The 23,483-nt window shown below is 42.3% G+C and overlaps 1 protein-coding gene across 1 annotated transcript in view; it reads right to left on the bottom strand.

Annotated features, from left to right (window-relative positions):
- Window positions 1–14,499, bottom strand: part of LOC147709625 (exostosin-1-like) — a 130,308-nt gene extending 115,809 nt beyond the window's left edge. Inside the window, exons 1-2 of the mRNA XM_086926059.1 lie at window positions 13,736–14,499; window positions 420–513 (exon numbers count right to left, since the gene is read on the bottom strand). Of these exons, the coding sequence (XP_086782185.1) occupies window positions 420–513; window positions 13,736–14,499 (858 nt within the window). The remainder of the gene's footprint in view (window positions 1–419; window positions 514–13,735) is intronic.
- Window positions 14,500–23,483: the final 8,984 nt, after the last annotated feature.

Below are 23,483 nucleotides of genomic sequence, written 5' to 3'. Positions count from 1 at the left end.
CATGCCACCCCAGTTTAGACATCAGGGGCCTTATTTATGAAGGCCTTGCGTCAGTTTTGCGCCGCCGGTGCGTCACTTTTTGTGACGCACCAGCGGTGTAAAAAATGCGCGTCGTTGCGCCATATTTAAAAAGTGACGCATCTAGGCAGATGCATCACTTTTTAAACCCCTGCGCCACATTATACCTGCGTCAGGTATAATGTATGCAGAGGGGGCGTTCCCCCGCAAAAATCCTCGTAATAGTGACGCAGTGAAATCTATGAGATTTCACTGCGTCACTTTTAGGATGCCGTTACGTCAAAATCTTGCGCCTGCCTCACAGCTGTGGAGAGGGCACAGGAGGTGTTAGGCAAGGACAGGGTCTCAAGTCTAGGAGGGAAAGGAGTGATCAGCTCGGGACGAGCACAGATCACACTCACCTGGAGCGCTTCCAGAAATCTGAAGGATCCCAGCCTCCTGCCTCGTGGCACCAGGCAGAAACTTGAATTGTGCAACAGCTCCTGGTAATCGTACCTGCACGAAAAGGATAAAAGAACTGCATGAGGCATGGGTGAAGGTACATGCATGTTTTATGCACAGATACAAAATAACAGTGATAAACAGAGCCTGTTTCAGAGCACTCGAGCTCAGCAGTTCTTCTGAGGAAGAGCGAGGTAATGTGAGTCACCCCTGGTCACAGAATCTAATTAGCTGCAGTGGCTTGCGTTACCCTGCTGACGCCTCAATTGAAGAATTCCGCAGCAGATTTACAAGCCCCTTGCGCTGCCAGTACGTCACTTTTTGTGACAAACTGGCAGCGCATTTCTCTGCCCCATATTTACAAGGACAGGAAAAGCCATCCTGTGTGGCTTTTCCTGTCCTTGTAGATATGGCCCCTTCACACGCAGCACTTTGCATGAAAGGTGTGTTCCATGGGTGTTGCTGTGGGTGTTCCCATGCAACACCTATGAACCAGACACGTGTCCTGATTTACGAGAAATCGTAAACCTGGAAATGCGTCAGATTGCTACGCCACCCTAGGGGTGGCGTAGCCAGGTGTCATGAGTAGAAATGTTTTCAATTCTCCTCGTTTTTCCCTCTTTCAATGCGTGCTGCATTCTACAGCAGGCATTGAAAGAGGGAAATGTCCGCAGTGATTGCTTTTGTGCAGGAAGGTGTGCCTTCCGGCCCAAATACAATCATCCCATGGTGCAAGGGTGGCTGCGCCGGCCGCATGGCAGCTGTTTGTGCGCCAGCGCAGGGGGAGCACAGGAATGCGACATATCATTGTAGATATTTCACATTCATGTGCTCTGAAAGTGCTGCAGCGTGGCGCAGCCAAAGGGCTTGCGGAGCTGTGCTGCGTCACTTTCTTGTCGATCTGCCCTTAGAGTTTGGTGGACTGAGCTAACTCAGTTGGCATGGCGGTGGACAATACCGCCACCATCCCAAGGCACAATTGCTTACCAAATTTAGAGTTGTCTGCCGGCCCAGCCCGAACTCTCATGGCAGTTCCTGTCAATGTTGGAAAAGTCTGACGGAAGATACTGGCAACCATGATGGTCGACCGTCACAGTTTTCTAAAAGTTTTTTTGTTTCCTTCTAAAGTGGAACTTTGTTTTTGAAAAATGAAAGAAACTATGTTTTCTCCCAGGGAGTGGGGCGTAATTTTGTTTTTTCTTCTCCCTTACCTCCAGGTTTTTCCCAGTGGGACAACCAGGGGAAAGAATCGTCTTTACACTGTTCACCCTAAATAGGTTGGATGACGCAAACTCCTTTCTTCGGTGGCCCCTACTTTGTTGCGCCGTTTGAGGAATTATTCTTTCAAGGAAATCAACTGAGGCTCCGCCAACAGATTACATATGGTCCGCCCAACTCTAAATGAGGCAGGAGTACTGTCATTTTGGCGAACAGGGTACGCTGTCGCATTTTATAGTGAAGTGCTGTCCGCTAAACTCTAAATCAGACCCTTTGTATTTGTATGGTCCAATTAACCCATATAAACTTTCAGTGCCTCAGGGTGCAGGGACCACTATGCATATTGACGGTGCTCAGCGTAAAGACTCACTTAGGCAACCAACTTAGTACATTAAAATATTCAAAAATGTTAGGATAAGCCCTGTTCACATATTTGTAAATGTATTTCTATTTCCTGGTTTGAAATACACTTGGGCAAGGTCTTTTTTTTTTACAGACCATTTATACTGTGACACATGTTTCGTCTGGTTCGAGACTTTCTCAAGGTTCCACTGGTTTTCTCATGGAACGCATTTGTGTTTTCATGACTTTCAAATCTTACTGCTGTATATTGCACTGTGCACTGTCTGGACACTCTCTCCCTGCTTGGCGAGGAGCTGCCTAGTTGACCACCAGGAGACCCAAGGACTCCAGGCCCTGGATCCAGGAGGTGATGTTACTGCTCGCCGAAGAGGTAGCCATGGACTTCTGCCATACAGAAGGGGAAGGAAACAGAGGCAAAACGGTACAAAGTAACATGAAGTACTCAAAGTACACTGAGTGGAAGGTGAGCCGGGGGCGAGAGCTAATTTGTTGTAGAGGCAGAAAGTTTTCAAATTATTTTGTGGCTGAAATCTGCCAAGGACGACCAAAGAAAAGATGATACGAAGATCTCAGATGAAGAAAGAGAGCCCTGATAAACATACATTTTCCTTAATTATTTTAATCCTCTAGACAATCAATGCCCTGTTAGCACCGGGAACGCCTGTGGTTGCTGAATCGCTATCGGTGTGCTGTTGTAGCCGTTAATTGACACGGACAACTTTTGATTTGAAGAACTTTCCTCCATTGGTGCTGGATTGCTGACTTGAATGAATTTATACTGATTTCAAGAACTCTGCAGATCCCTGCGGCGACCTATTTCCACCCATTAGCTATATGAATTTAGCATTTCCACCTCCATCACATCCTTTTAACGGGCTTCCTCTGCAATATACAATTGTCCTGATGATGGTCTTATAGACAACCGCAACAAAGTCCGAAACGTCGACCTTGTCATCATCTCCAAAGCAATTTATGTTCTTAAGAGCAACTTTTGTACATTGATGGACTTAGTTATTCTTATTTATCTATAGGAGCTGATGTTTTGCTATGAACTGATTTGCTGATTAATTTACACATCTGTTCGTGACATTTTTGCTTATAATTAACCATTTGTTGTATCCCCTTTAATTGATTTCTGACATATATAATACAATATATTTTCATATAAACAGGATCTTCCGTGTGTTTTTTCTATCCTTATCATTGTGATTAATATCAATATATATTATGGTTATCCTATGGATACATTGGAGTTAGATTGTTGACAACGAACTCTAAGATTCACGCTAGCAAATCAACTGAATTAGTATACAAATAAAATCCCTTGCAGACAATCCTTACCCTATACTGTTCACTGCCCAAGCCTACAAGGGTTTATTGGGTTACCCAAATTCTTTTATATACAGAAGGGGAAGCAAACAGAGGCAAGACGGTACAAAGTAACATGAAGTATTCAAAGTACACTGAGTGGAAGGTGAGCCGGGGGCGAGAGCTGATTTGTTGTATAGGCAGAAAGTTTTCAAATTATTTTGTGGCTGAAATCTGCCAAGGACGACCAAAGAAAAGATGATACGAAGCTCTCAGATGAAGAACGAGAGCCCTGATAAACATACATTTTCCTTAATTAATTTAATCCTCTAGACAATCAATGCCCTGTTAACAACGGGAACCGCCCACTGGCAGCGGGTCTGCTTTATCCAATCAGGACGAGGATGTAGGTTGCCAGTAACGTTGTTTGCCAACAGATACTCATCAAGGGAACTGCCCTCGCGCGCCAGCTGGTATTCATTTTTAAATGGGATGAGATGTTTTGATGCATTCAGAGTCAACCAGCGTGTCTACTTGTGCTCATTTAAATTCAAGTGGTTTGCAAGCCTTTTCTTCACAGTAACAGTTTGGTGTCCAGATGAAAGTGTTGTTATGGCTTCAACTTCAGACCTATGACTTCATACTCTGGAAATATTGAACTAATGAGGAACGCACATATCAACACAAAGAGTGATAGGTAGAAATGAATGCAAGATAACTTGTTATAATACATGCGATTCTGTAATCCCTGTATATTCGCCTGTCCCGAATTTCTTTATAATCAGTGACTTGTGACTAAAGAAAAGACGTCAGACCTCGACTATTATCAGTAAATACAGTTGGGTTCGACATCACAATGCCTGCTGACAGAGCCAGCAGACAAGGTGAAAGGCATGGCAGGTCACAGAGCAGAACTGAAGCAGCTGTTTATTTCTACTCTGGTTTAATAGCTTAAAATGAATTCGGCGCTCGTTAGAAAAGCTAGAATCTTTCTGCCCGTTTCTACACATTCCAAGCAACTTTTTTCTTTCTAAACTGGCTCATATTGAACTGTTTCTAATATCTACAACAAATATCAAACAGGTTTTGATGTGTCTAATTTTGCACAAGAGGTTTTATTTTCATTCTTAATGTTTGCAAACATGCTTGCTGTTTCATATGAAAGAGCTTCATACCAAGGTTTTAAGTGGGATGTGAGAAAGGGGATTGTGTGAACATGTATTATTTGGGTTAAACTACCCGCTGGCGCACCTGATAAGGAATTTGCAAGTCACTGCAGAGATCCATAACCTTATAAAGGAAATCGACCTTCGGCCTCGTTCCTTTGTATGGTTATGGAAATCCTCAGTGACTTGCAATATCTTGTAATGTACGGCAGAGGGTACTTAGCGCCAGATGTACGTCCGTTTTTTGCAATTTTTGCAAAATAGGTCGGCCCTATATACAAACCCTATTTTACATGTCGCTAACCAGGGCCGGACTGGCTACCGGGCAGTTGTGTGTGCTGCCGAGCTGGGGGCTAATTTCTCTGTGGTGGGGGCTTATTTTGGTGATGGGGACCTGTGTGCGCATTGAAATAAAAAAAGCAAAACGAATTTCGTTTTTCACACGCAGGTCCCTATCAACGAAAACAGCCCCCAGGTCGGCAGCACTCACAACTGCCCGGTAGCCAGTCCGGACCTGTCGCTAACCTATTACCGACTCGCAAAATACGGTTTGCAACTCGCTATTAGGAAGGGGTGTGCCAAGCTGTTCCTTCCTAACAGCGAATTGCACTTCAATGTAAGATTGTTTTGCAACCGCAATTGCGGTCGCAAAACACTTGCAGTTTACCACTTACTTCAAGCAGGTGGTAAGCCACTCGCAAACGGACCACTTCTCCTTTGTGAATATTTGCGTAAATATTTTTTATAAGAGCAGGCAGTGGGTCCTCGGATCACTGCCCACCCTTAAAAATAAAACAGAAACATTTAAATTTTCTTTTTTTAAATGCATCCCATTTTCCATTAAGGAAAACGAGCTGCATTTGATAGATAAAACTGCTTTATTTAAAAAGCAGTCATAGACATGGCGGTCTGCTGACCCCAGGAGGCCACCATTCCTGGGAGTGCTAGCCATTTCCAATGGGGTCGCAAATTGCACCTACCTCATGAATATTAATGAGGAAGGCTATTTGCGACCCCATTATGAATTGCATACAGTGTCTGAGACACTGTTGTAAAGTACATTTTGCGACTCGCCAAACGACACAATTTGCGACTTGCAAATTGCAAGCGTTGTACATCTGGCCCTTTATGCATTATATAATCCCACTGGGAAGCTGGCCGCTTTAGAGTCTAGCCCAGCGCCTGCAGGGCACTAAATGGAATGGGGATTTTGTGCTGTCATTGTTAATCTCTTTCACTGATATGCCTGGCTCAGTTGTGAAGGCTTTGGGTTGGCAATCGAGGGAAATTGTGATGCAGCTGAGTTTGTTGGAGTGCATTGCACCACACATCTCTTTAATATTCATTAGTGACCCTATCATTAAAAGAAATTTGAGTAGGGTAAAGACCACTATCAGTCGCCCAACATCGCAGAAAACCACAAACCAAAAAGGGGGTGCATTGATCCTCCCCTGAGGTGACAATTAAAAAAGCTTTGATTAATAACACTTTGAAATCGCCAAGAAACCGACCTGGTGTATGTGCGCTACATACATGCTAGTAACATAACATATACCACTTGCAGCACATATTTGACACATAATATTACACAGACAAGTTCTCCTTCAGAAATGTAGCATATTGTGCAAATGATTTGAGAGATGTGGGACTCCAGCAAAAGGAAGTTCAGTCCAAGGGGACCACAACAGTAGTTTCCCATCTTCTATGGATGGGGGGGGGGTGACGGTTCCTATCGATACAAACAGCGACCATTGATCATTTCAATTTATTGCTGTAAATCATTCGAAAGGAAGTTATTGCCTTTTAAATTGTGCTAATATATTAAAAAATATTTGGAGAATGTGATCACTTGTTTAGGATTACGTCTAAAAACACAGAAGCAGTTGAGTTTGTAAATTAAGATGAGGGTCTTCAACCTAAAGCCACCTGTGTCATGTGAACTGAGCCTCGTCTCCTATCACAGACATTCGACAAAACAGAATCTATCGTGAGTTGGCATAAAGGTGGCACACCCGCGCACGGTTGGGTGTCCAACAATATTAAGAACAGATTCTAGTCGGAAGGTCTGAGAATCAAAGATTGATCATGAGTCCTAAACGGTAAACCCTCGATGAAATGTTTGGCCAATCAATGATTACTGCCATTTTCAACTGCAAGGGGGAGTCTGACTCTGATTGAACCCTCTTGAGTGGACACTGCACGATTAATTAGATTAAATCCTAGAACTATAAATACTGATGGTAACGCTAACACAGGTGATCTCGAAAAGGATACGGCATGAATGTGAAAGGCGATTTATAGTAACGCACCCAGGGGTACAGTCAATGACAAGGACCAAGGGAGAGAATGTGGCTGCAGCTATGGTCTCGGCACCCATTACACCAGCCCTGAATGAATGACGCATAATAATTGCGACATTGACCTTTTCCAAAATTGTCCTAGAATATTGGAGGCTTTTATGATGATACTGGATTTTTATAACTATTAAATTACGCAAACGTTGTCAGTCTATAGGAACCCTGGCACACGAATGAGGGTGTTCTCAATGAAAATGGAATCTCTGAAATGGACCGAGTAAACCTTGAGTACGGAGAGTTAAAAGTGGTTAAATCAGCCATGTTTCAGTTGCCTCCCCTCCAATAACCTTTAGATTAAAATTCTCTGCAGAAGTTGGCTTAGTGGTTAAGATCACTGGATACACTGCAGAGAGCAAGAAGTATGTATTTATTATGCAAAATGCCTACTTACTTCCAAACAAGATACAGGAGAGACGACTACAAAAGAGCCTATGGACTTACTGCCTAAATTACAAGTCAATCTTGAGATCATAATTTATTGAGCATTGAGAACAAAGATTCCTATCATGTAACTCATTGTAAGGGATTTCTGACTCAAAATGTATTGGGTGGTCTTGTAAGATGGGGACCGGTGTGCTGAGTTACAACTTATTATCAATGCAATTAGGTTATGCAATGGTGTTTTTCTGAAGAGCAACCTGCATGATCGACTGATGTCTCTCCCGGTGGCAGAAATAATGTCCTAGGACACATTTTGATTAGGAGTCCTGGTTTCATTTAATTGATTACTTTAAAGTTGGCACTTGTTTTCTTAGTGGTCATTTGCTATTGTACTGTGCTCTAGCTCTCAACGTTGAATCTAATAAAAAATGGTTTGTTATTGACTGAGAACGAGCAAACAGATATTGAAAAGAGAATTAGATGGTCTGCCCGCTTACCGGAGAAGGTGGATTTGTGAATAAAGGGTTCAGTTTATAAATTGATAGCACTTTTAGATTCAGAAAACAAACTTTATGGAAAAAGCCATCCTAATCGATCTGGAGGATTTGATTTCAGCAAAACCCTTAATTCCAGTGATACAAACAGGATTCAATTGCGGTGTGGGCACCGCTGACAGAGTAACTTCTCTATTTTGTTTGACTCTGACTGCCCATTAGCGGAAGCTGCACTGGTTCTTTGTCGACCGTGCGATTTTCGTTAAGGGAGACAGATCTATCCTCTAAAAGAAATTAATGATCCCAGGCATGTATTTGTCATTGCTGGAGCTAGAATGCACACTACATTCGGAGACCTGGGCACAGATCCATGTGGATGGACGTGGGATCCTCACGAATGAAAGTAAGACAGCCAATGGATTGAAGCAAGGATATACTCTTACCACCTATTTATTTAACCTCTTCATGCCAGGTTTAGAATCATATTTGAGATCTTCCAGATGGTCACCACACAGTTAGGAGATATACACATCTGTCTCTTAGTGCTACAGTTAGGGCAATTGGTTAATGATGAATACCACCACAACAAAGGTCATGACATTGGAAAGGAAAAGTGCTCTAATCACTCGCATGCGTATGAGCTTCTTCCGGAAGCCATCTATGAGCACAAGTATCTGACTTTGACAGTATCTTAAATTGATAAACTCAAATTCGGGATCAAACTGTGAGAAATAATTGAGGATTTTCTCGCTTAATGTCCACATGTTACGGAGGAGCTTCTACACCCGTTTTTGAAGCAAGGATTGTTTCTTTACACCTTTACCCGGTCTTTCTCATTTATGTAAAGACTTCCGATCGAAAATCTAGATAACATCATAGCAGCTGTAATGTGGAAGGCGCTTGAGAATTCCAAATATCCATCATTGCTAGATTTTTACAGATTTTTGCTACTAGACAATTTGTCATAAGATTAAAATACTCATTGTCGTGGTAAAACAAGTTTCGAAGGATAGTGAAACAAAGAAAATTCCAACACAGTTTTAACACTGGTCTGTATTATTTTCAAAACTCCAAATTGGCCCGCTTTGAAGGGAGGGGCATGTGTCCCTGTCCACTCAAGTATATCTCCCTGTTAGCACTAATCCATTTACTACTACCGTTTATGAGTTAATAGACAATGTATGTGGTCATGAATGAGAAATTCTAAATTTTGCTCAGTATTTTAAATCGCGATATACGTGCTGGACTTGCTTTGATCAGAAATTTAGATTAGTTGCAGCTTCAGCAATACACTCTGAATAAAATAATAGAAGGTTATCTGAGAAATCAAAAAAAAGGAGTCCGGTATGTTCGTACGGAAGAGGAAATCCGGTTATTGTCTATGACCGGTGAGTGCTCAGAGGGACGCACCCCCACATCCTCTGAGGTCCAGCTTGTCTGTTATTTGGGTTACATAGAATTTTAGGAGGACATGTACCTAGGTCAAATGCATACAGAAGCATTATCATGTATTACTGATATCTGTCTAAGCCTCAAGTACCTCTGAAAAAGTTACTTGCACCTATTTTTAAAGAGCATCAAGTGCCCACTTGCCAAGTGGCCAAGACTTTATGCTGATAAGCAAACACAAGTAAAATTGGACACTGATGGAAAAAGGTTTGTTTTAGAGGCCATGAAACTACTAGGACCCTTTTTAAGAGTGGCCCAGAAAATAGGCAGGCTTTTCCCACCCCAGACTTGCCACTACCAGGAGTATTGTTAATTGTAGGAGTGAGAAAATCCGAAGAATTACAAGTTGGATCCTGAAAGTCTACTCAGAAATGAAGAATTACCAGGGGAATTGATAATTCTGAATCCAATCCCACCCCCATAATTACTTATCCCCCGGGTTTTTCACAAAGAAGTTTCAGCTGCTGAAAGTCGCTGGACTTTCCCTGGAAAAAAAACACAGATCCGGGGAAACCCTGCAGATCTCATAATTCCAATGGAGTTAGTAACTGCGGTTACCAGCCCCAATAGAATTAAGACTCCACTTGTAATGAGAGCCTAAGTGTAAAACTAATGCTTATGTTGCATTTTTAATTGAATGATTGGGTTTTCGCAATTTTGATCTGATTTGATGACTGTTATATGTGTTATAGAGTTTGTTTTTATAATTAATTGGATTTGTGTATATTTTATAAACTTTTAGCATGTTTGTTTTACAGTTTTATGAATGTAAATATTGTGCAATGATTTTAATTAGTCATGCAAACTAGAACAGAATCTTTGACTGCCTATGTTATGTGAATTGTATGAGTGTTACTGTTGGCTGATGCATTGGTGACCAGTGACATTCTTTTAGTTTCTCTAATTGTCAGGACTCGCGGAAGGATTCCGAGATGGCTTAGAAAGAAGAAATGTTCAGAATCTTTCAGTGGAGACCGGCTCATAAGTGGCTGGTCCTGAGATGCAGGAGGTGGGTCTTCCAGGTCAGTCAGAGGAAGATGACCAGTCATGTCAAAGGGAGGACTGCTTCCCAGCAATTTTTTTACGTTTGAAAGAACTTTATTGAATACAAGTAGATACAAACTAAATAAAGCAGCATGAACGGTGGAACAAGTCGCCTCGTAACTGATTAGTTGTACGGTTCCAGTTAGCTCCCCTTGCTCACCGCCTGCCATATCTCTGCACGGTTGTTTTGTTCCTCCTTTTTCCTGGTGTTTCCCTATCTCTGAGATTCATATTTCTACAGATCTCTTCCCACCTAGATCTACATTTCCTACTTTTCTTGACACACCTGCCATTCTTCAGTGTCATCTGCCATCTAGCCTCCGACAACCTCTTATACTGGGCTTTAGGAATCTCAGCGCCATGATGCTCCCTCCGGAGCGAACGTTGCGCTCTAGAAATACCACTTCAAATATCAAATATCTAGCACTCCCAAACTAGGGGTAGGTCGCGAGGTGCTTCCTGAGCTCGTTACCCGCCTTGTCTACTGAGCATCGGATAAGGAGGAAGGGGATTGGGACTAAATGTGTTGAAGATTACACCATTTTGAGAGTTTTTTAACTGTCTCATTTAATTCGTCAGACCATACCGACGTGATATGGGTGGGCCATTTAAGACCCTAGTACGAGACAACCTTTTTTTTTAACATATTTTTTTAAAACAACTAAACATATTTTTATTGGCATTTCAATATATATTTATCATCACATATCATTGTTCAAACATAAAACATATAGGCTCTCTTACATTTGAAATATTACAGAGGTTGGTATGGTTACTAAGCACTTTAAGTCCCAAATGCGTCTTCAGAGAGGGGCATAGTAGGCGTGGTACCCATTGCTTATGATTGCTCATACCGCCTATACCAGGGACTGGAATTAAAATAACTGCTCCCATGCCCATCTCCCCCTTTAAGATTTTGTGCTTTTTTTTGCAGCTCGGGATAACTATGTCTGGGTGCAGGGGCGGCCTTAGGCAAGTGCAAGCTGTGCACCTGCACAGGGCCACCAAACCCCAGGGGCCACCACGCCAATATATATCCTTAATATAATAATCCTCTGAGGATGGATACATATTTGAGTGGCGGTCCCAGGCAGGGATTTGGTGGCCTCCGGCTCTGTTCCACTTCCAAACACCCTGACCCCCCCTCCCCCCCTCTTCACTGGCCTCCGCGCTCTGCCCCGCTTGGACCCCCTCTTCCGGGGCCCCCTACCTATGCTCCGTGCCCAGGGCTGCCATGAGCCTAGAGCCGCCCCTGCTGGGTGCGTGGTGTCCCAGTACGAGACAACCTTAAACCAAGACGTACCGTCGACCTGCTGAGAGACGTCCCATCTGCTCTGTTGTGTTTCTGTCCTCTTTCCCATTTTCTTCTATTAAGTTGGGGTGAGATTCCCTGTTCTCCCTTTACGGTTCTTACAAGGTGGAGTTTGTGGACTAATGTTCAAGGGCTGCTCCCCAACACACTCTCCGCGGAATTGTGACATTATTAATGGCCCAGTGCGTCAGCCACAAGGCGATGAGCCGGATATTTTTTACGCACGTCTGTACATACAATATTTTCATGTTTTCAATCCAAATTTTACATATATGAATATGTTTTAAAACTGATTGTTCATTGTCTTTACAAATATGAAAGTTGTGATTTTTCATTTTTTTGTCATGCATTTGCAGCATAGTAAGGACTGTATTTTCCTGCATGCAAATAAAGTTGGATTTCATTTGATTCTTATGGAAAGTTTTCTGGTCAGTGCTGATCAATGCTTTTGCTGTTACATCTTGTTCATGTCTGCAGCAACAACTGCTTCAAAGGCCTGATTTATAAATTCTCATTCAATGTGATAAGGTGGTGGTCGTTGTTATGAACTCCAGAAATATATTAGAGTAGGCGGAACTCGCAGAGTTTCACTTCGCAGTATCTTGCGGAGTTACATAAAAAGTCTGCAAGACCCTCCGGAGTTCTGAAAGTGGGCGGGATTCGGCACGTCACGCTGCTCATGTGGATTTTAGGCACCGTTCCATGCTGTAAAATCAGTGAGAACGGCACCACGCAGCGTACCGGAGAGAACTGCCGTACTCGAGCGGCAGCTTTCTCAACGTGAACAGCCGTGACCTGCCGCGACTCCCCGCATTGAGAAATCTCGCCAGGACGAGTTGTAGCGCCCAAAAACTACAACAGCGGACACACATTCGCGCTCGCCAGCTTAATGTTGGTGAGCCACGTGTGAGACAAAAACTCTGCCACACGGCAGTTGGTGCAGTTTTGCCCGAACTCCGCGTCCAAGCTGAATGCAGAGTGGGCAAATCTCTGCAAACTCCGCTGGCGGAGCGGAATTATTCACCCAGCCCTAGAATATATGATGTTTGTTTAAAATGTATCTTGCTAGGTGGTCAGAACAATGTTCTTTTGTGTTACCATTTCCATTTTGTGCCAATGGTGAGTCCATCTTTTAGTTTCAGTGAGCCAATCACGGAGCTCATTCATAGAGGTGTAGCCACACCAGACTTGTTTCTCCCTCCTTGGGGCACATCAGTATGGTGTTTCCTACATCTCTTGAGAGTCAGGCCCCTATGTAGAGTCGGGCGGATGCTGTACATCTGATAAAAGGTTGCAGCTCTCCCGTCTGGAGTATTAAGAGGTCATTGATGTTAATTAGGGGTGTGTGAAATTGCCTAATTTGCTTTCTTGTAATTATGTGAAATTAAGGCAAAATTACAGGTTATTATGCAAAATGTAAATCTGTGATTTTGAGCTATATTTTATTGCAAAATAGATCAATTTTTTACTCAAAGATGCAGTTAAAAAAAGCCCCACAAACAACAGCTGCTCGCGTTCTGTTGTTCCTGTGCGTTCGCAGTAAATGTCTACTGTGAATTGTGCATTTGCTGTAATTTTTTACTGCCAGTGGCATGTCATTATTTGAAGTGCCATCATTTTGGGAATTCCCACCACAAGCATAATGTGAAATTCCCGAAATTACGCAAATTGCATCGGATCTAATTTTGACCCGGCCTAATGTTAATGGATGCTATTTAAATATGATGGGCAGAACAGGCACACATTTTTGGCGGATGTGGCTGTGGTCCAAATTCAAATGAGGTCCTGTATTCTATCCTCTTCCTTTCTGTCTCTTCTAAAAGAATGCTGTGAAGTCCACTCACAGGCCCCTCCCTCCCTCTGCATATCTTGACTCCTGGCTGCCTGTTTTGCTCTATGCTTCCCACATTGAATAATGTCAACTTTTATTTCCCTCAGTGCCAACGGCTTTGCTGAGGATGGTGCAGTAATGTTGATCTGTTCCTCAGGTTTGGGAGACCTACCCTATGTTATATTTTACATATACACTGCGCGCGTCATCCATCGTTCTGTCTGACACACAAGTAGTTGGAGGACCGGTCAATCTCAACACTGACATCTTCCAAAGCTATCTCTCTAGTGGGGGCATGCTCAGGTCCAATCGCTGTGCTCTGTTCTTGTGATCTCCAGCCCTCCTCTCCTCACCTGTCACACCCTACAGAACCTGCATGGGATGTCCGCGTTTCGGGTCTTTTCTTGTTTTTGATTGAACCTGCATGGGATGTCAGAGTTTCTGGCCTTTTCTTGTTTTTGATGGAACCTGCATGGGATGTCCGCGTTTCGGGTCTTTTCTTGTTTTTGATTGAACCTGCATGGGATGTCGGCGTTTCTGTCCTTTTCTTGTTTTTGATGGAACCTGCATGGGATGTCTGCGTTTCTGTCCTTTTCTTGTTTTTGATTGAACCTGCATGGGATGTTCGTGTTTCTGCCCTTTTCTTGTTTTTGATGGAACCTGCATGGGATGTTCGCGTTTCAGTCCTTTTCTTGTTTTTGATGGAACCTGCATGGGATGTCCGCGTTTCGGGCCTTTTCTTGTATTTGATGGAACCTCCAACGGATGTCCGCGTTCCTGTCCTTTTCTTGTTTTTGATGGAACCTGCATGGGATGTCTGTGTTTCTGTCCTTTTCTTGTTTTTGATTGAACCTGCATGGGATGTTCGCGTTTCTGCCCTTTTCTTGTTTTTGATGGAACCTGCATGGGATGTTCGCGTTTCAGTCCTTTTCTTGTTTTTGATGGAACCTGCATGGGATGTCCCCGTTTCGGGCCTTTTCTTGTATTTGATGGAACCTCCAACGGATGTCCGCGTTCCTGTCCTTTTCTTGTTTTTGATGGAACCTGCATGGGATGTCCGCGTTTCTGTCCTTTTCTTGTTAATTATTTTGGTGCGGTTAAAAAAAGGATACCACATGGCGAAATGCTACTTACAGAAGATAAGTTCTCGGCTGACTAAAATGATTGAACAAACCTGGATAACGATACCTAAGACTTTACTATGTCTTCATGAAAAATGTTATCTGTTAATATTTGTGGCCTGAACGATATAAATAAACCTCAAAATGTAGCCATCTGGCTTCAATCAATAGGGGCAAACATAATATGTCTACAAGAAACCCACATCGAGGCTGCTCAAACCCACCTTTTAAAATCACTCGGGTTTAGGCTTGTATGCGCCACCACTCAAGGTGTTAGGACTAAGGGGGTTGCTATTTTGTTCAAGGGCCAGGGACACACATTCCCGAAAAGCAAAGTTGACAAAAATGGGCGATGGGCAATCACAGTGCGACAAGATACTGAAGGGAGAAAAATGACGATCTGTACTCTTTATGGCAGCAATGAAGATGATCCCTCAAGCATCCACGAAATCTCTAACGAACTAGCACACTGGCCATTACCGGTTATACTGTGTGGTGACTTTAACTTAAATTTGCCTTATGATTGGTCGTCAAAAGACCACTGGGTATATAAGGGCCGCAAACCAAAGGTCTTTAGGGCAGTAAAAGATCTTTGCAATATGCATGGATGGGTAGATGGATGGCAATCCACCACACAACTTCCTCACGATACTGGATATACATTTTACTCATATCCACATCACACGTCTGCCAGAATAGATTTTTTTTTCTTTCTAACTCTTTAAAAACTATAAGTAAAATTAATAAACTAACCAAAATACTCTCCGATCACAATCCTTTAATTTGCATGGTGAATATAGGCACATCTGAAAAAACAATAAGAACATGGACCTTTGAAAAAACTCTGTTACATGACCCTAACTACTGCTCACATATGCGAGAGTGGATCCCGAATTGTATACAGGAGAATTTGGGTAATACAGGAATAGATGTGGTCTTGGATGCGTTAAAAGCAGAGATTCGGGGGGAAACCTTACAATACTCCGTAAGACCAAATCGTTTATCTCACATTAAATCTCGGACTCAACATGAAGAACTTCGACAGGCAGAAGAGGGTCTAATTGAGACTATCAAAGCGCATGCTGGGACAGAAATAATTGAAAGAAATCAAATCTAAGTCGCAATAGCTAGAGCAGTAATTATTGATGATATTACAGCTAAAGCGGTAAAAAGAGCAACTGCTAATCGGGAGATGGTATACGAGGTAAACGAACTTGTTGGTCATCAACTAGCGGTTCGTATTCGTCAACTAGAGATGGCCAATACTATTCAGGAGATATCAGACCCAACAAAAGGTATAGTTACTGATCCCGAAGACATTAAGGAAGCCTTTTTTCAGTTTTATAGCTCATTATATACTGAGGGAAGTGAGGATAATATAGAAAATATGATAAATGAGTATCTTAACCAACCTAACACGTCAAGTTTTGATGAAGCAGACCAATTGGTATTAACGGATGATCCAAACTTAGAGGAGATTCAACTAATAATTAAGAACTTACCAAAGGGAAAGGCGACAGGTTTAGATAGTCTACCGTCGGAAGTTTTTTTAACTTTCCTAGCCGAACTTCAACATATAATGGTGACTCTATTTGGATATATTTTCAGAGGGGGAACCCCTCCTAAATCTTGGTCCAGTGCAAAAATTATAATATTTCCAAAAAAAAAAAAACCCTGATCAATTAGGCTCATATAGATCAATTACCTTGATTAATGTGGACTCTAAAATATATTCCAAACTACTAGCAAATCGCCTGGCCCCAATTATTCACTTAGTTATAGCCAATTACCAACATGGCTTTGTCCCAGGAAGATCTACCACTGATCACGTCCATAGAGTTATTACACTTTTTGATCAGTCACAAATTACAGGAGACCCTATAGCCCTCATACTTTTAGATGCGGAAAAGGCATTTGATAGGGTCTCCTGGAAATTCCTTTGGGCAGCTTTGAGAAGAGTTGGAATCCCTCCAAGCTTTAATTCGGCAATACAACAATTATATGTCAACCCGACGGCTTTGGTTTCTGTCAATGGCAATCTTACCAAATCGTTCAAGATATCGAGAGGGACGAGACAAGGCTGTCCCTGCTCGCCATTGCTATTTGCCCTCTATTTAGATCCCTTTTTACAAAGATTGGAAATGAATTTGGTAATAGAGCCTATTATATCACGCGATCTCTCCACTAAAATTTTAGCCTATGCTGATGACAAAGCAATCGTCACTAAGAACCCAGCACCTACTATGCTTGCTATCGTTGTTGAAGCCACCAAATTTGGAGCAATTTCCGGATACGCCCTTAATCAAGGTAAAGCCCAAATTGTGATTAATGATAATGTGGCTTTTGCCGACCCGAGAGTTACTCAAAACGCAACATATTTGGGGATCTCTATCACCACCAAACTAGAAGATCTGGTAGATATCAATGTAAATCCTGTTTTAAAGACAATGCAAAAGGATCTCCACCTGCTAGATAACCTGCACCTTTCCCTGATTGGTAGAGTAAACGCCATTAAAATGACGTTTTTCCCTAAATTGCTATATTTATTTAGAGCAATATGCTTAGAATTTCCGGACTCCTGTTTAAAATCAATGGAACACACCTTCTCAAAATATATTTGGTCATATTCCCAACCAAGACGTGCATTAAAATTCCTTGCTTTACCAAAGGAATGGGGGGGTTTAGGCTTACCAAATTTGCGGTTCTACTACCGGGCAGCAACCCTGATTAACAGTCAAGAACTTCTTCTAATTGAATTAGCGAATGTAGCATCACGAGGTGTGCAACCATCCATTTATAACCTATTGCTAGGTGAAAAAAACTCTGGATATCTATGGCGTCATCTACACGACAGTTATCACAAAAAAGTAAAATTTAAGCCGCTTCTACATTCTTTTAAAATATTTCAAAAAATAAGAAATCTAATGGATATTGGGCGAGTCTCATACTATACACTTTTTAAAGATAATCTAGATCTGCCCGCTATTTTCAGAGATAGCTGTATGAAGAAATGGGAAGCAGCCGGAATTATACACTTTGGCAACCTCTGCTCTTCTACGGGCCTTCACACATTTGAGGAACTAAGAATGAAATATCAAATTAACAACAGAGACTTCTTCAAATACTTACAAATACGGGACTTCATAACAAAAAGAAATCTCTGTGAAATCATCAGCACAAAATGTGAGATATTTGAGACACTGTCGTCCAGTAAAATAAACACCATTAGTGAAATATATATCCTATTAAGCAACTCGGCACCTGATGATATAGGAAAGATAGCCTCGAAATGGGAAAACAAAATTGGTATACCTCCAGCTGAAATTGAAAGAATAATGGCAATGTCACAAACTTATCTGCTATCAACTAAATTACAAACGCAATTCTATAAAACCCTCTATATGCTATATTATACTCCCGACAAAATTGCAAAATGGGGCTCGGGTAAAGGAACTTACTGTCCCCGGTGCCATTTCTCGAATGCAGACTGTATACATGTTTTTTCTACCTGTGACGGCCTATTCCAAATGAAACTCGATATTGAGAGATTTATATCAGCGGTGGTGAAAAATCCTATTACCTTGACTATTGAAATGATGCTTCTAGGAGTGACTGACCCAAACTGGAATCGACAAGGGGCGGAATTTATATTGATCTCAATGGCTGTTTTTAGGATGTGTATTGCATCGGCCTGGTTAGATGAACTGGCACCCTCATTTCAGCAATGGCTTGCCAGATTACTAGCCGCATTTAAGTTGGAAAACCGGGAAACCCTTGTTGGGTAGCTGAGCGCCATACAAATACATAAAATAAATAAATAAATAAAAATTGCAATCTATAAAGGGAAATGTAGAAGGAAACGCACTGCTGGCCTGAAAATCTGGGCTCCACTACAAGAATGGTGTGATAATCAAGGCAATAATAATAATAATAATAGGCAACTCCTTCAAACCAAACCTAGATCTATTGGTGTCACTCTTAGTGAAGGCTATATATGGGGTTTAACTATTAAACCATGTAGTAACTGGACAGAGGAACTGGTAATTGCTCTTGTATCTGTATTTGAACCGGCAATGGCCTCTGTATTCTTATTTGAAGATGTTTATGTTGTGCTATTATTATACATGTGTCTAGCTTGATGTAGCTTGTTTTATTATTTTCAAATGCCAGTTCTGTGATTGATTTCTGGGCACAGCACTCAGGTATTATATGGGGCCAAACGATGCATAATGTGGTATTCATAATGTATATTCTTTTTTCTCTATCTTCTCTTTTCCTATAGAAGCCTGCCAAACTACGGGGTGGGGGGAGGGCTAGGGGGTTACGATGAACTTTCTTAGTGTAAATTTATGTATTCCATGATTTTATACAAAAATCAATAAAAATCATTTAAAAAAAAAAAAGAATAATGCCAACTTTTATTTCCCTCAGTGCCAATGGCTTTGCTGAGGATGGTGCAGTAATGTTGATCTGTTCCTCAGGTTTGGGAGACCTACCTTATGTTATATTTTACATATACACTGCGCGAGTCATCCATAGATCTGTCTGACACACAAGTAGTTGGAGGACCGGTCAATCTCAACACTGACATGTTCCAAAGCTATTTCTCTAGTGGGGGAGTGCTCAGGTCCAATCGCTGTGCTCTGTTCTTGTGATCTCCAGCCGTCCTCTCCTCACCTATCACACCCTAGAGAACCTGCATGGGATGTCCGCGTTTCTGTCCTTTTCTTGTTTTTGATTGAACCTGCATGGGATGTCAGAGTTTCTGGCCTTTTCTTGTTTTTGATGGAACCTGCATGGGATGTCCGCGTTTCGGGTCTTTTCTAAGCATGGGCGGAAAATCCGTTACGCTCGCGGATTTTGCGGATTTTCGGTAAATTCGCAATCCGCGAACGCTCGCGAATTTACCGAAAATCCGCAAATTCGCACGCAGCGGATTTTTTTTCTTTGCGGTGTAAGTTCGCAATTGCGAACATGTAGGTGCGGCGGGCAGCAACAATCTCGCACTCGCGAAATTACAAAAATTGCAATTCTGCACAATAAATCTACTAGCAAGCAGCATAGACCTTCTGAAAATGATGATTTTTATCAGAATAACTCCTCAGGTTGACATTTGCCTGCACTTTTTTGGATTTGAGGCCTTTTGATTTTCTTTGGATAACTTTTGGATTAGAAATCAACTTTCTCATATAAGCTTGGTGGGGCATTACAGTTGCTGTAATGCTGTTCTGCAGAAAAACGAGTTTTGCAAAAGTGAAAGCAGGTTCAAAAGTTCAAACTCATCATTAGTAACCGTTCCCTGTGGTGCTTCCTGACAAGGGCCCCTCCAGAGTTCAGTTGCTAGTTGCAACAATTGTATGACCCTGCTCTGACCCTCACAGCAGGCTCATAGAATAGCTACAAGTAGGCCACAAAGGTCCTGGAAAAAAAATTGCACTGCAACAGAAAGCAAATTACAGATAAGGAAGCAGGTGCCAGACTGGAATTTTAAAACAGTGACACATTAATAAATCAACCCCAAATTAATTCATGTCAGTTCAAGCAGGCAGGTGTGCTTGCTTTTTCCACCCATAATCTACAGTGATGATGAACCAGGGGGTGACATTGATGTACCAGAGGGTGGCATGGGTGAAACAGAGGGTGGCAGGGGTGAAACAGAGGGTGCTGGGAACCTGTGATGATGAACCAGACGCAGAAACAACATAATCGTGACCGTTGCGAGCCGACATGTAAGTTCGCAATTGCGAACTGTTACAAAACCCTCGCGAACCGTCAGAAATCCTTGCGAACTGGCAGAAATCCTTGTGAACACACAAAAAAAAATCCGCAAATTCGCGAGAATTCGCGGATTTTGCGGATTGCAAGTTCGCAAATTCGCAAAATTCGCGAACGCCAGATTTGCAAAATTCGCCCATGCTTAGTCTTTTCTTGTTTTTGATTGAACCTGCATGGGATGTCCGCGTTTCTTTCCTTTTCTTATTTTTGATGGAACCTGCATGGGATGTCAGAGTTTCTGGCCTTTTCTTGTTTTTGATGGAACCTGCATGGGATGTCCGCATTTCGGGTCTTTTCTTGTTTTTGATTGAACCTGCATGGGATGTTCGCGTTTCTGCCCTTTTCTTGTTTTTGATGGAACCTGCATGGGATGTTCGCGTTTCAGTCCTTTTCTTGTTTTTGATGGAACCTGCATGGGATGTCCGTGTTTCGGGTCTTTTCTTGTTTTTGATTGAACCTGCATGGGATGTCCGCGTTTCTTTCCTTTTCTTATTTTTGATGGAACCTGCATGGGATGTCAGAGTTTCTGGCCTTTTCTTGTTTTTGATGCAACCTGCATGGGATGTCCGCATTTCGGGTCTTTTCTTGTTTTTGATTGAACCTGCATGGGATGTTCGCGTTTCTGCCCTTTTCTTGTTTTTAATGGAACCTGCATGGGATGTTCGCGTTTCAGTCCTTTTCTTGTTTTTGATGGAACCTGCATGGGATGTCCGCGTTTCGGGCCTTTTCTTGTTTTTGATTGAACCTGCATGGGATGTCCGTGTTTCTGTCCTTTTCTTGTATTTGATGGAACCTCCAACGGATGTCCGCGTTCCTGTCCTTTTCTTGTTTTTGATGGAACTTGCATGGGATGTCCGCGTTTCTGTCCTTTTCTTGTTTTTGATGGAACCTGCATGGGATGTTCGCGTTTCTGTCCTTTTCCTGTTTTTGATGAAACCTGCATGGGATGGCGGCGTTTCTGTCCTTTTCTTGTTTTTGATGGAACCTGCATGGGATGTCCGCGTTTCGGGTCTTTTCTGGTTTTTGATTGAGCCTGCATGGGATGTTGGCGTTTCTGTCCTTTTCTTGTTTTTGATGGAACCTGCATGGGATGTCCGCCTTTCTGTCCTTTTCTTGTTTTTGGTGGAACCTGCATGGGATGCCCGCGTTTCTGACCTTTTCTTGTTTTTTATGGAACCTGCATGGGATGTCCGCCTTTCTGTCCTTTTCTTGTGTTTGATGGAACCTGCTTGGGATGTCCGCGTTTCCCTTCTTTTCTCGTTTTTGATGGAACCTGCATGGGATGCCCGCGTTTCTGACCTTTTCTTGTTTTTTATGGAACCGGCATGGGATGTCCACGTTTCTGTCCTTGTCTTGTTTTTGATGGAACCTGCATAGGATGTCCGCCTTTCTTTATCCGCGTTTCTCTTTTTTTCTTGTTTTTGATGGAACCTGCATGGGATGTCAGCGTTTCTCTTCTTTTCTTGTTTTGATGGTTTCTAGGGTACCACCCACAGGGAGTAACAATGCTTGTGGCCATGGGCATGACATGACTCAGTCATGCTACATTGCAGTACCCGTGTACCGCAAGCTCACCATCATGGTCATGATTTACAATTTAGAGGGAAAATATACACTCAAAAAAATCAGCTCTAGGGTAATATTTTTTAACCTGCGCCATCTTTACCAATCATAAATTCTTTCTTTACCTATTTTAATTTTTTTGTATGCCCTCCTTTTAATTAACCCGTTCTCCGTTGTGAACTGCCGCTTTGACACAGGAAGTGACGACAGAGAAGTAGTATTTTCGTTTTCTCACTTGCTGCAGCAATGAAGCTAAAGGTCTGCACATGCTGCCGTCCTCTGATGTCACTTCCTATTTCTGGAGACAAAGGCAGTTCGAAACCGGAGATGGTCGGAAAACCATGTTTACAATAAAGCGGCAAGTAAGAAAGAATACAAAATGTTTTTCAATGAGAGTTCTGGCAGAAGCCAAAGAAGTAAAAACATTTTCATTCTGAAAGTAAGTACAAAAAGTAGTATGTGGCAGGCAAGGCATTTTTGTTAGAAGTGCCTTATAGCAAAGCGCTTCAAGAAGATCCCCACCTGCGCACGTGATGCCGAGGCTTAGATCTGATACCTTTTTCATTAGAGTAAATCCACCCAGCCGAGCCATAAATGCCAGCTCCCTGCACCTGCAGCCACCGCGCGCCTGGCATTTCACAGAAGGCCAGCTTTATTTGAGAAAGGCGCGGAGAGTCAACAGGAGGGGCACAGCCTGACCCGTACCAGTGCTCCGAGCCCTCCCCCCCCAGGCAACAGCCTGGGGCCTCTGCTTACTGGGGTGCGTGTCTACGAGCAGAACCTCTACGCCAGGAGAATAATGCACGTGCATTGGCCTAGCTCGTGCCTAGTTCATGACATGCACGTCAGGACATCTTAAGGATTTTGGGAGCCCTGGGCCAAACTTATTTTGGGGGTCCCAGTTTGGAGCAGATATCAATTTATGATCCAATTTCAGCTTTTTAATGTAGTTTTTGGCTAGGTCATTGACACTGCACAGACACACTGGTGCAAATTCTAAACGTGTTTCCATCTAATATTCAGGGGTAGTGATGTGTGTTTTCAATATATAGCAGCGGCGACTCACTAATATCACTGCAAATAATCTCTGTGAGCCACTGTCCTTTCTGAAATGTGGGGTCCTGTTTCGATCTAAAAGAAACTTTTTTTAATGGATGGTGCTTGGTGCTGAAAATCTAACACAACAAAAGTAATCTGGACAAAATCCAAATGTTACGACTTTCAGTATTCACAAAAGGCATTTAGGAGTAGTAAAGTTAGGATTTTGTCTTAAGTTTGTCTTAAGTTTTGGTCTTAAGACAAAAGTTAGGATTGTGTCTTAAGACCAAAACTTAAGACAAACTTGAGACAACATCCTAACTTAAGTTTAACTGAAGTTAGGATTTTGTCTTAAGACCAAAACTTAAGACAAATTTAAGACACAGTCCTAACTTTACTACTCCTAAATGCCTTTTGTGAATACCAAAAGTCGTAAAGTTAGGATTTTGTCTCAAATTACTTTTGTGAATCGGGCCCTATATTTCTCTGCATAATGTCTGTAAAAGAATTCCACACATCACCCGTATTAAAAGTAAACTAAAAGAAAGTAGTATTTAAAACAACCTATCTTTAAGAATCATTCAAGGTCATCAGGACAGGACTG

Source organism: Lissotriton vulgaris, chromosome 6 (assembly GCF_964263255.1).
Source record: "Lissotriton vulgaris chromosome 6, aLisVul1.2, whole genome shotgun sequence".
Classification (NCBI taxonomy): domain Eukaryota; kingdom Metazoa; phylum Chordata; class Amphibia; order Caudata; family Salamandridae; genus Lissotriton; species Lissotriton vulgaris.
The sequence above is the reverse complement of the archived record's forward strand: the minus strand, read 5'-3'. Positions and strand labels throughout refer to the sequence as shown.